We start from the raw sequence: 12,709 nt of genomic DNA, 5'->3' as shown, positions 1-12,709 counted from the left end.
ACAGAAAGCAGGGATAGAAAACGACTCGGGAACCCACGACAAGGAAAGATGTGAAGCACAGGCTGACACCTGCAATCCCACTCAGTGCTTCTTGCCGTGGATTCTGTGGTGGATCCATTGGATCAGTGTCAGAACAAACATTAACTTTGAGTTTTGTCTCCCCCTGGTGGCCTTGGGAGAAATCTTACAGTGGCTCAGAATATTCTCTCAGAGTATCTCCATGCTGTGGTCATGTATCCTTGTGGCACATGGCACTTTTCACGTAGATCTGAGATGGTTGCTTTCTGACTTACTTTTAAAGTCTTAAACAATATGTCATTCATCTATTTAGTCAAGCCGCTCAACCTATATAACTCCAAAACATCATGTAGCCAGATGCTCTCAGTGCAACCAAAGTCTCGATTCCGTCTCAGCTGCAGACCCTAGACTAATGCAATAACCTGCCACTTGATATTTGTACTGTAGTCTATGCAGTCTTTTAAATCCAGCCTTTTAAACCTTGGCTTTTAATTGAAGTTCAAAGTCAAGTTCAAGTCCCATCAGGCTTTTTATGTTGTGTTCCCCTTTTTTATTATCTTGTTTTATGCCAGACCTTCCCAAAGTGTGGGGCCCGCCCCCTAGGGGGGGGCGCAGAGCCATTGCAGGGGGGGCGCGGTATGAAGGGGGGGGGGGGGACAAAACGCTTGGACACTGCTAGCCCCGGCGGCCACAGAAACGCAAAGCAGGAGATGAAGCACCACTGAATATGTTTCCAAACCAACTTCATTCTAAGCCAAAGACTAGAAAATATGGTGAAGCATATCTTCCCTTTGGTTTCACCTGCACAAGTGCCAAGGTAGGTCTCCCTGCAGAATTGGTTTTCCCTGCATCAGGAGCACGCGCTGGGCTGTTCAGATCACGGACAAACAGTATCCCACATTCTTGATTTTTAGTTCACAAACACTTGTTGTAATGACTAACTACTCCTGACATTTTGGAGATGTTAGCTCTTTATACAGTAAAGTTACAGTGGGATACAAATAATATCAGGCTGATCCTGCCACGATTTGTTCCCCCTGTCTAAATCATGGACAATCAGCATCCCACAGTTGTTTATGTTTTTAAACCCATTTTGCACAGAGAGGCATTTTTTGAAAAATGTATTGATAGCAATGTTGAATATTATTACACAGGGAAAAAAAACAACTACACGTAAAATAATCACACCGTGACACCTCTGCCTTTCTAAATGGAGGGACAGTAACTGCGTTGTGTATGTAAGCCTGTAAAAACTGCAGATAGTCAGATTAACAGTATTTCGTCTCTATCTTCCATTCATCTCATGTAAACAATAACGTGGCGCACAGCGTGACAGAAAAAAAGGCACATACCTTTGACGTTGCGTGACGAACTCTGTATTCCTCGTCCACACGTAAACGCAAAAAAAGGAGTTTTAAAAAATCTCCGGTTTCGGTGATTCGAAACGCCGTTTAGGTGTGGACGAAACAGCTGCGTTGTCAAAAATACCCGTGTAGGTGTGGACGTAGCGTAAAAGAGTTAGTAGTTTATTTTATTAACAACTGTCATTTTTAATTGTTTACTAAATGTTTGAGGTGTGAAATAAACTGCAATGGAGCAAAATAAGGGTGTTTGTGGTGGTGGGGCGCGAACATTTTTCTTGTAAAACAAAGAGGGGCCTAGCAAAAAAAGTTTGGGAACCACTGTTTTATGCAAATATATTTGTTTATTTTATTGATGTGTAGTTTCATGTGGTTTTAAACCAACCCGTAAAGCACTTTAAAAAGCAACAAGGCTGACCAAAGTGCTGTAGAAATCAAACTGACATTGACCACAACTGAGTGAATGTCTAGTTTTGTCTAGTTCTCCATTTACATTTGGAAATTTCTTGAATTTGTTGAGGATAAACAGGAAGTTTTTTTTTATTATTCGTTTGTCAGGTTGTTTCCCCAACAACTTAAAGCAGTTTGAATCTACACAATCAATCTAGATAAAAATGATTTTTTTTTGTGTGTTAACTGAACAAAGAAATTGTGTTCTTGTCTAACTGATCACAATTAAGATTTCATTATTATTACGTATACCTGTTATTTAATTAGTCAAGGAGGTGGAGCAGAGCTTCAAAACTCTGGACTCAATTAAGATGTCCAAGACTTATTTTTCAGACGCCTTCTTTAATTTATCAAATTCTTCCATAAAATTTGTAATTTTCTCACTAAAGATCGCCATCGAGCTCAAACTTGGTCATGTTAAAAAAAAAAAAAAAAAAAAAAAAAAAAAAAAAAAGCAAAATCTGGAATATATGTAGACATAATGCAAAAATAAATATTTTAAAAGATATCAATGTTTTCTTATCTGTTTGAAGTGGCATGTAAACAGCTCTGTTGATGTAAATCTTTCACTGTTTGGACAAAAGCATTGGATCACCTACAGGAGGATAACAACACGTCCATGTTACAAAGAAAACTGTTTCTAAACGTATCGTTTTTTTATTGAAAGTGTCACAAGCCGTTTAGACCAAGAGTACAGTACTAACAGTGTCGTTCAAACGGTCACATTTGGGTCCCAGGTGCAGATCCAACACCACAATGATTATATTTCAGAGGCAGTGCAACAAAGTACAGTAAAATACTGAACACAAGGTTAAAGAGTAACTCTGACAGAAGGCTTGTTAACTATTTCGAAAATCATACACACAAGCGCCTTTATAATATCCAAAGTCCCGTTAGATACAAGAATAAGGGAGAGAAAATATATTTACATGAACATTTACAAGATGACAGTTTATACAACATTAGGAACTCACAGATAAAATAATGCTGATAAATATGACGTGCTGTATTTCTTTAGCATTAACAAGGACAAAATAAAAGATCACACCACCAGTGAACAAAAACAGTTCAGCTCAACGGATTAAGTCTGAAAACACATCCACTCACATTAGGTCAGCCAACACGACTTGCGCAGCTTAATCACACCTATAGCCTACAGAGACTGGTTATATTGTTTCAGTTTAAGCAAACATTCACATTGTCATACATGGCCCTTAGCTAAACAATTCTCTAGTGTTGCATTAGGTGTGCTTTGTTGTGTCTGACTGACACACAACGGTGGAAAACCAAAAATAACGCCAGGTTACTCACACCACAGGTCCGTGTCCAAAGACCTGCATGTGTAAAATATTCTGATGTGCCAAACGTAGCTGAGATATGAAGAAAATATAGGAGAGACCAGTTTTCCAGGTGTACTTATCACACAGATGATTATTTACAGAACAGAAACAGTACGTTTCAGTACCTCAAACACTTTTAAGTCCCCTTTAAAGGACCTGTTACAAATCAGGCAAGCCTGGCAAAGAAACATAAAATTTCATTTTTATTCCTACATAAATACCAAGTTCAGTCACCAAAATGCTGTTCAGGCAGCTCTGTTCAAAACCTTTACATCTTTTAAGATTGTCCAAGTCTTCCAATAATTTCTGCGGCTCTTTAAGAAATTTTTTTTTTCTTTAAATATAAAGGAAATTTTAAAGTGTTGGTTTGCAACTAAATGTACAAGAAAAATTCTTATAGGAAAGCTATATAATTTAGATATTTTAAATTTGCCATAAAGTTTTTAAGGCCCAGTCAGTGACTTTACAGTGACACTAGTTCTTCAACCAAGGTGTGGGTTTCACAACAGCTGATGACCAATCACTGTAGTTCGATTGCCCAACCCCGACTCCTTTTGTTGCACTTGCTCCCAAAATTAAAATGGAGAAATGATCCAAACTTAAAACCTGTGCTCTTAAAACTGGTGGGATACATTTTCTTTAAAAATGTAGGTTAACAGTAAAAATGAAATTGTGAGTGAGATAGTGGTGTGATGAATCTAAACTGATAAAACAATGTGTGAATGGCAGAAGAAGGTGAGGAATTAAATCTGTAGAGCAGGCTACAGGTTTATCCAACACACATTCCCGCCTGCTGCTCACACACTTTTAGCACCTATGAGGTCATTGGCTTGCTAGTAGATAAAACCTTGTATAAAGGGAGATTCACACCCCCCCCCCCCCCCCCCCCCCGTCATGAATTCACTGCCTCTTTGTTCACAGAGGCAATAAACATCATGCAACTGTAATTAATGTTGTAGCCATTAGGTGTCATTATTTCGGCAAACCACACACTTTTTACAATGTTTCTTTACAGGAAGCCAAATGTATTGCACATGTTAACAAAGTCTTAAACAGACCTCGTCCTTTCATCCAACGTCCCCGCAGCCTATGCCCAGCGACCACTGGACACGAAGCTTCTGCTGAAAGAGAAACTCGTGTCTGAACTCTTGTGCTTTCCCCAGGCACCAAACGGCACCACGATGATTGTGCTGTTGTCCTCTGAACCATACTGAATAGCCTTAAAAAAACAAAAACAGAGCACCGCAATGTGAAGCACAACAAGGTTAGAGAAAGTCATCGGGTGAATGATCAATTCAACTAAAAATTAATCTTCTGTAGGAAATTCCAGACTTGAGGAAACATGGACACAGTTTTGGGAAGCTTTTTTGTGTCTAACAGATCATTTCAGTACATGAGTCAACCAAAAGTTAATGAAACCCAGCAACAAACAACCTTGTAGGAGAACACGTAACACATTGACCCATGGGCTAATATTCAACAAAAGCATAAAATGTTTTACCTGCTCAGATATTCTCTGTGCTGCCTCTTTGGGTTCGTGACACTGGTTGATGACATTGCAGATCTCCTGGCTGTTCATAATAAAGTTAATGCCATCTGTGGTCAGCGCCAGGAATGAGTCATGGACATGGTGCAACTGAAAGGGAATAAATAAATAATGGTTTATAACAGACATTAAAAAGACAAATCTACTGAACTATTACAAGAAGATGGTAAGACTGGCTTTACTGACTTCTTCAGAGAACAACAGATGTGAAAATGTGCTGTTGCAGAGATCTGCATTAAAACAGTCCATGGTTTTGCCCCAGTACACCAGCATGTGGATTTTCAATCAAACAATTTTGATGTAAAAAATACAAATAAAATATTTTGCAGTCATTTTTATAAACAGTCCCTATTTTCAATGCCTCAGAAATAATCGGACAAACATTTTAAATATAAGGATTGTTTTTAAACACCTGGGTGAAAATACTTTGCAGTCAGTGGCTAAGGTCTCACCTAATGCTTTCCTCCCTCAAGCTGCTCGGTTAGGGCTTTCCTGCAGCCACCTTCAATTGTTGCTTGTTTGTGTCTCTCTATGACTTCAGTTTGGTTTTTAGTAACTGCAGACATGCTTTGTTTGGTTAAGATCATGTGACTAATTTGGCCATTGAATAATATCAAATTTCTTTCCCTCAAGAAGCTCTTGGGTTGTTTTTCCAGTTTGCTTTAGGTCATTATCATTTGCACTGTCAGATTATTTTTGCAGCATGTCCTGAATCTGAGCAGACGCTAACGCCCTGCACACTTCAGAATTCATCCTGGCACTTCTGTCAGCAGTCACATTACCAATAACCCCAGTGCCTTGCTTCCATTGGCAGCCATATGTGCCCATACACTAACATTTTTGTAAAAATCCTTAAAAGTTTGAAAGTCAGTTGCATCTTGATTGTCTGATTTAAGACCCACTGTGGTGGTGAGCAGAGTAAAAATGACAAAAACTGCATCTTCTGAAGATAACATGTATCAAAAAAAAAAAAAAAAAATTTCAGTGACAAACTAAATTTACAAACCTACCGTTACTCTTTTGGTCTCGGGTTCAGCAATGACTCCCGTCTTCTTCAGGTCAAAGTCTCCAATGCTACGCGTCATTGCCAACCTGCCATTGACATTTGGCTGCCCCAGGCTATTCCAGGTGATAAACCCCCCACTCTTCTTTATCCTTTAAACAGGTGCAGATCGGTATATTAGTACATGTATCCTATGAAAGCAGGGTTCTTTTCAGGGCACTTACAACTAATAAAAAAGAAAGAAAAAATGAAGTTTCAAACCTGCTTTTAAAAGCATCATGTACCTGTCTTTTTCATCCTTTCTCTCAGGGGTGTGGTCAACAGTGAGTTTAAGGGCCTTGCCCTTGCGGCACAACATGGCACGACTGTCACCCACGCTGCCGACCACCAGCTCGATGCCGTCCCTCAGCAGGGCCACGGTGGCGGTGGTTCCTGCGTTCATCCCGGGTGCTACAGAGACATACGAGAAAATCTCAAGCTCCACAAAGCCACTGTTCATAGTGTTAACAACAACATGGTGTATCTCACGCACTCGCAGTCACACACTACAACATGAACACATGGGTGGGAAGCCATGTAGTAGACTTAGAAAAAACTACAGATATTCACACAGTAAACAACAGAGGAGGCAGTCACACATGCAGGTTGAACTGTTGCAGAATAGAGCTGAGGTCCAGAGCAAATGTTACAGCAGGTAAGTCTAAAGCTGAATCCAAAAAGATAATAAATAACAACAACATTTATCAGTGCCCGATACTGGGCCTGATACTCGTAAAGAAACACAGAAACATCAGAGAATGTCATAATAGTCAGTGAGTTCGGCATTTTATCTTTCCTCTTATGTTCACCATGGATGCCTCTAGGGTTGAGAAAATATAATAAGTCAGTCACAAGAAATATTATGTTCAACTGACTCAGTAAAGTAAACGACTAGCGTTTTAAATAAATAAGAAAAAAATGTTTTATTTATGCCAAATGTTGAGAAATTACTGGAACAAAGAAGATTAACAAGTTTTAATGCCAAATATTTGACATTGGCAAATAATGTTCTGATGGTAGATAAATAACAGTAAAATTTTATGCAATTAAAAAGTTTATCCTTTCCTCTCCTCAGAATTAAATGAGCTGATAGATACTTAACATTCTTTAAAGCTTAATCTGAATATTAAACATGGACTGGATCTGTCGCTGACAACATAAATCTCACACAACTTTCAAACTGAAGCACTGTCTCACAAGAAGCGTTGCATACACTTGGTGAGAAGAGAAAAATCAAAAAGAGAGATAGAGATAGGTAGAGGCAGAGAGAGAGAGAGAGAGACATGAGAGAGAGAGAGAAGTGAGAGAAAGATAGGGAACCTTCCAGTAGTCCAGGATTTAGGACCCGCTGGACTCTCCTTCAATATCTAGCCTCTCGTCATCCACACTGGTGCCAAGGGCTTCCAGCTCTTAGCTGGCTCCGCAGCTGCCGTAGATAACATGCACACACACATACAGGCATATTGGGACATTTCACAGAGCGAGGCCAAAGTGAGGCCATGTAACAAGTACACTAGCGTTCATATATCATTAAACTTAAGACATAAAAGGTGGTTGAGAAAATTCAAGCTAAGCTGACGAATTTTACAGAAATAGGGCAAACATGTAAATTAGATTTATTGAGGGAAATGTTTTGCATTAATTTTTCTGAGTTATACTCAAACATTCCTTAATAAAAATGCCTGCTTTAAACATAACACTTTGCAGACAGGGAAAAAGTAAACAGATTGGTGACAAATTAAAGGAAGACTCACTATTAACTAATTATGCAAAGTCTTTAAACCTCTACTGACAGATGTGATTCTGTCCAAATGATATTCTCTCACTAGGAGGTTTCTTGTGGCAGTGACGTTCTTAACTGGTCGAGATCTGATAACAGCAGTCAAGAATTCCTACAATTTTCTCATTAATCGACCCACTGGGTAAACCCTGTGTGGCGTCACGCATGTAAGGACAAAGCTGTTCCGTTTATCCAAATGTGTACTCTGATTTTTCCTTTAATTTGTTACCTTTCTGTTTCTGGCAATGTCGTGCTGGAAGCAAGAAAAACACTAACATATCTTCTACGTGTAGCTAATTTAATCATGAATTATTTAAGGAACTTTGGGGGAAAATGACAGACCTCTAACCAAAAGTGCTCAGTGGGGAAATCCAAAGCTTCAACGCCTAAGTAGGATAAGTAAATTATGTTTGAAGAGTGAAGAAACAAGTGTCATCACATAAAAACAGAGTACATAGCATATCCAAGTACATGCAACATAAAAGCACCTACCATTTGGAGAGAAGTGCAAATGCCTTGCTAGAGCTTTGTCTACTTCAAGGAAGGCTTTTGTTAAAACTAATTCCAGATTTTCCTCGTCTGCAAGAAGGTTCCTTAAGGAAATCAGAAAGAAAAATCACTTACAGAGCTGTGACATCTGACATTCACATTAATCAGAAATGAATAAGCTACTTGTGACAGCGACTCATACGAACTCCTTACGTGATATATTTTTCCATGTATTTTTCACAGAAGTCAGCTGCCTCCGATCCACCGTGCCCATCAAACACAGCAAAGTAGAGCACCCTGTCGGTCAGCTCGGAGACCCGGTAGCGGTCTTCATTGTCCTTGCGTTGACCAATGAGCGAGGCGCAGCCTACCTTGGATAGGCTAACTTTGGGAATGGGCTTGCCGTAACGAATGCTGGGGGGCAGCAGGATGGGCTCATCGATACGATCGTCCCAGATTCCAAATGAATCCCAGGTAGTGGGGCGGCCGCTGCTGTCTGGATCAAAGCGTGTATTACTGTGCCGAGTTTCTGAAGGGGTGTGGAGCGGTTTGCGGAAAATGAACTGGAAGTGGCTGTCATGCTGGACCGGAAGGGGGACTAAGCTCATCTGTACAAGACCGGCTCGACCCACATGAAGACCACTGCATCTTGCCAAGCGTGTGAGACAGGCTGCTGACATCACCCTGACAGCACGAACACCTCGGAAGCCACTGGATGGAGAGGCAGAACAGTGTACTGTCCGGACAAAGCAGGAAAATAAGAGAAAAAAAAATTTAAATCTGTCATTTAGACTGGGAACACAGCATGACAAAAATCTTTTATTTGTTTAGGAGGAGCCTCCATTACGAGGACTAAAGGTCTCTTCAAACTAGAAATCATTAAACAAACACAAATCGGGTGGAAAGAAACTGAGATGACACAAATTCCTTCATATTTTTGAAACATTTGAAATGTAATCCATCTAGTAATAAGTGACAAATATCTACTAACTATTACTAGCATCTGATGCTAATCTTGATCATTTGCTTAAAAAAAATTAAGTGGTTACTTTTAAATATACTTAATGGATGTTGCATTAAGACTATTAGATGAAGTCATCTCCTTCAACCCCAGTAAACTTCCTGACCTTCTCACTGGTCTTTTATTATTTGACAGAAAATAAAGATAGGCAGTAACTGGAGCCCAACAGGTCTTGTGTTCAAGACCCCATGTTCACATATTCACCACGTTCAAATAAAAATGTAATCATCTAACAATAAGAATCATCCTCAACTCTAAATTCAAAGCGTTACGCATTTACTACTGTGAAGTTCCATTTAAGGATACCACAGGGATTCTGTGTTTGCCGACTAACTACTACTCAAAGTTTTACCCAGTTTTATTTAATTTTATTGCTGATCTTCCAAGAGCTGCTAAACAAATAGAACGTAACATAAAATGACATAAAATTATGTATAATACTGTGCAAAGCCTTGAGTCATTCCACTTTTCTTTACATTTTGATTTTCTGAAGGTCTTTCAAAGTTTTTTTTGGACACTGGCTGCTTTTTCGTTCATTTTCAGTTCAGCCCTTGTACTTGACCTTTTAAGGGCATGTTTTTTGTTTTTTAAGTTACTTAACATCGACCCATGAATCATTCAAGTATTTACACAATGTGATTCAAGGGATGAGCCAGTGTTGTGTCTACACACAACAGACAACTTGGCAACTAGTTGTCTTTTTGTGTGTGCAATTTTTGCACACTTTTCTTGCTCACCTTATGTAGTCCTATGTTGATTGTCTGTTATATATAGCACCGTGGTCTTGGAGGAACGTTGTCTTGCTTCACTGTGTACTGTACCACTGCACATGGTTGAAATGACAATAAAGCCACTTGATTTGACTTGAAATAACCAATTTTATCCTTTTTATCTTTAGGCACTTGGTTAGTAGCGGCCTGTCACATAAAGACATTTCTTTAGTTTAATCCACAAAAAGCTCCAAAGACAAGTTTGACAGAAGTACTTTTACACCAACAAAGTTTTCAAAAAGCTATTGTTTGAAAATTCTGCAATATGTGCTAAAATAGAAAGCTGAACAAGTACACAGCAAAAAATATAAGTAGCCTAAAAATTAGCTTAAGAGTCATTAGTCATAGATTTGCCTCTCCGGATCCTGAACCCTAACATTACTGAAGCATTGTGGGATCACCTTGAAGGAAAATGGAACAAAGGGCACCTAGCATCCAAAGAAGAGCTTCGAATGTCCTTCAAAAGGTCTGAAGAACTATTCCTGAAGACTGTTTAAAAGTTCGAAGAAATCTTGTCTAGTAGAGTTCAGACTGTACTGAAGAATAAAGGTAGTCATACCAAATATTGACTTTCAAGCTTGTTAGAATTATAAAAACTCTGTATTTACCCCCAAATACTTGATTTCCAACTATTTCCTATTTTGCCAGGAAAACGTAAAGAAATGAGAGGTCGCTCAAAACATAAACAACACATAAGCGTATGTTCTTAACAATGTGAACTAAATGTAGCATATGCAAACTTTTTTTGAAGTTCATTAAGATTATACAGATTCCTAGCATACTAAAGAATGAAGGGGCACAAAATTATTGAAGGTTATAGCTCAACACTAGCGGAGATAAAGGTCATTATAAAATTTAACAAACTTTACAATTTACTCTTTGCCACCAACAAACCATAGTCTTGCCTGTTACTTGGCATTTACGGAATCCGTGTCTAGCTATTGAACAACAAGGTTTGTCGAGTTGAACAGTGGTTAAAAGGACATTTAAAAAACAAACAAACCTTCCTTTCAGTAACAAGAGCACATGTGTTGTGCCTGAACAACATGCACAGCCTTTTTCGGACATCTACTATAGCAAACTCAATTCACACTATTGTACCCTTAAAACTTAACCTATAAGAGGCCAGACTCATTTTTACTGTTAGTAAAAACTATAGGAGAGTGTTAAAGCCTTAACAGGAACTTTCCTCACTGTGTAAAGGGCTTCTTATGGGTTAATAAGCAACATTTACTCGGACAGCATTAATGAATGACCTTTATTGTATTTGGTTTAATTAGTGAATAAACACTGATTAGGGAGAAATTCCGACGTGCTATATCGTCCATATGTTGTAAATCATCTCGGGGTAAACCGTGTATTCATGTGCGTCAACATGTCTGTGAAGGTTCTCAGTCATCCAGGATGTGCGTCAAAGCTAAAGAATGATGCAATAGCCATTAAGCTAACTGCTCCAGTATCGATCCCAATATTATTAATGTGTGAGGCACAGACGTGTTATCCTAAGAGAATCTGAATAAGAAGCAGTCCTTAATAAAATGCAGTTTCAATACACTTACGAAAAGAAGCAGTATATAAACGGTAACGTCATCCATATTAGCATTAACTAGCTAGCCGCAAACGATAGCTCTGTAGCACACAAGCTAACAAGGTAGATAGCATCAGGTAAAAGTTACCATTTCGTCTAACATTACCGAGATTTCAGCTACATGTTGACTAAAAACCATACCTCGAGAGTTTCAGATGTATTCGTCAGCTTTAAAGATCCTTTGCTTGCTTCTTGTGGAGTGACAACAAATTGAATGAAAACTGCCGCCCCCTCGTCTCGCCTTGTTATCAAACAGCAAGGCCTATGATGTGACCGCACCAATCAAAATCTTGTAAGAGTATCCGCCCACATTGACGCCCAGTCTACAGCGCATACGATTAGCCGAAAGGCTATGGGTACCAATAATAAAGCTGCACCTTTAAGCGCCATTTGTCGCAAAACACCGAAAGGGCAATGTAGGAATAGAAAATACAATTTGTGACACAATGTCGTCATCCAAGCATTTATTTTGTTCACTAAGCTTCTGGTTTCTTTATGGCCAGGGCGCTAATTTAGACCCGGAGCCTCCAGTAGGTAATTTGAGGCCTGGGTGTTTACGTCAGTCCAACCTTTGCCTGCTGGAATCTAGGTTACTGGGTGGACAACGAAAGCCTAATATGTCAAACCTTAAAGTTTGGCATATGTCAAAGTTCTGATATGTGCATAACGCTGTTATTAGATACATTTAGTGAAATAAACAAAATGTTTTCCTGCAATGAAAAAGTAGAAATAAATACATAAAACTGCAGAAAATGTATACACAAGTACTCAGACAGTACTTCAGAATCAGAATACTTTATTGATCCCTAGGGGAACTTATCTTTCGTTACAGTGCTCCATTATAAACAAACAGTAAAAAAGACAGACAATACACAACTAAGAATAGCACCATATATACATGCATATATATACATAAAGTCACTTATTAATAAATAGCTGAAAAGGGAAGAACATGTCCAAAAAGGGTGTAGCTATTGCAGTATACAGTGTGTTAAGTGGATGAGTTGTACAGAGAGTTGGCCACAGGCAGGAATGATTTCCTGTGTCGTTCAGTGGTGCTTTTCGGTAATCTCAGTCTCTCACTGAACGTGCTCCTGTGACTGACCAGCATGTCATGGAGTGGGTGGGAGGTGTTATCCAACATTGTCTTTATCTTGGACAACATCCGCCTCTCCGACACCACCTTGAGGGAGTCCAGCTCCATCCCCACAACATTACTGGCCTTACGGATCAGTTTATCGAGTCTGTTGGCATCTGCGACCCTCAGCCTGCTCCCCCAGCATGCAACAGCATAGAGGATCGCA

The 12,709-nt window shown here is 39.2% G+C and overlaps 1 protein-coding gene across 1 annotated transcript; it reads right to left on the bottom strand.

The window, feature by feature from the left end:
- Nucleotides 1–4,098: 4,098 nt before the first annotated feature.
- Nucleotides 4,099–11,676, bottom strand: ppm1kb (protein phosphatase, Mg2+/Mn2+ dependent 1Kb). The gene is made up of 7 exons (XM_063476128.1): nucleotides 11,547–11,676; nucleotides 8,240–8,762; nucleotides 8,030–8,130; nucleotides 6,003–6,168; nucleotides 5,726–5,870; nucleotides 4,671–4,805; nucleotides 4,099–4,388 (listed from the first exon to the last, which is right to left on the bottom strand). The coding sequence occupies exons 2-7, from the start codon at nucleotides 8,704–8,706 to the stop codon at nucleotides 4,257–4,259; spliced, it is 1,146 nt and encodes a 381-aa protein (XP_063332198.1). The 5' UTR covers nucleotides 8,707–8,762; nucleotides 11,547–11,676; the 3' UTR covers nucleotides 4,099–4,256.
- Between the last annotated feature and the right edge of the window lie 1,033 nt (nucleotides 11,677–12,709).

This window comes from Pelmatolapia mariae, linkage group LG6, assembly GCF_036321145.2.
Source record: "Pelmatolapia mariae isolate MD_Pm_ZW linkage group LG6, Pm_UMD_F_2, whole genome shotgun sequence".
NCBI lineage: Eukaryota > Metazoa > Chordata > Actinopteri > Cichliformes > Cichlidae > Pelmatolapia > Pelmatolapia mariae.
The sequence above is the reverse complement of the archived record's forward strand: the minus strand, read 5'-3'. Positions and strand labels throughout refer to the sequence as shown.

Bases quoted from the DNA above. Each gene is read 5' to 3' on its own strand.
- ppm1kb (XM_063476128.1), bottom strand. From the start codon at position 8,706: ATGTCAGCAGCCTGTCTCACACGCTTGGCAAGATGCAGTGGTCTTCAT. The intron at 8,131-8,239 runs GTAAGGAGTTCG...GATTTCCTTAAG, and splicing joins TACATGGAAAAATATATCAC to GAACCTTCTTGCAGACGAGG. The intron at 4,806-5,725 runs GTAGGTTTGTAA...ATTCCCTTTCAG, and splicing joins CCGAGACCAAAAGAGTAACG to TTGCACCATGTCCATGACTC.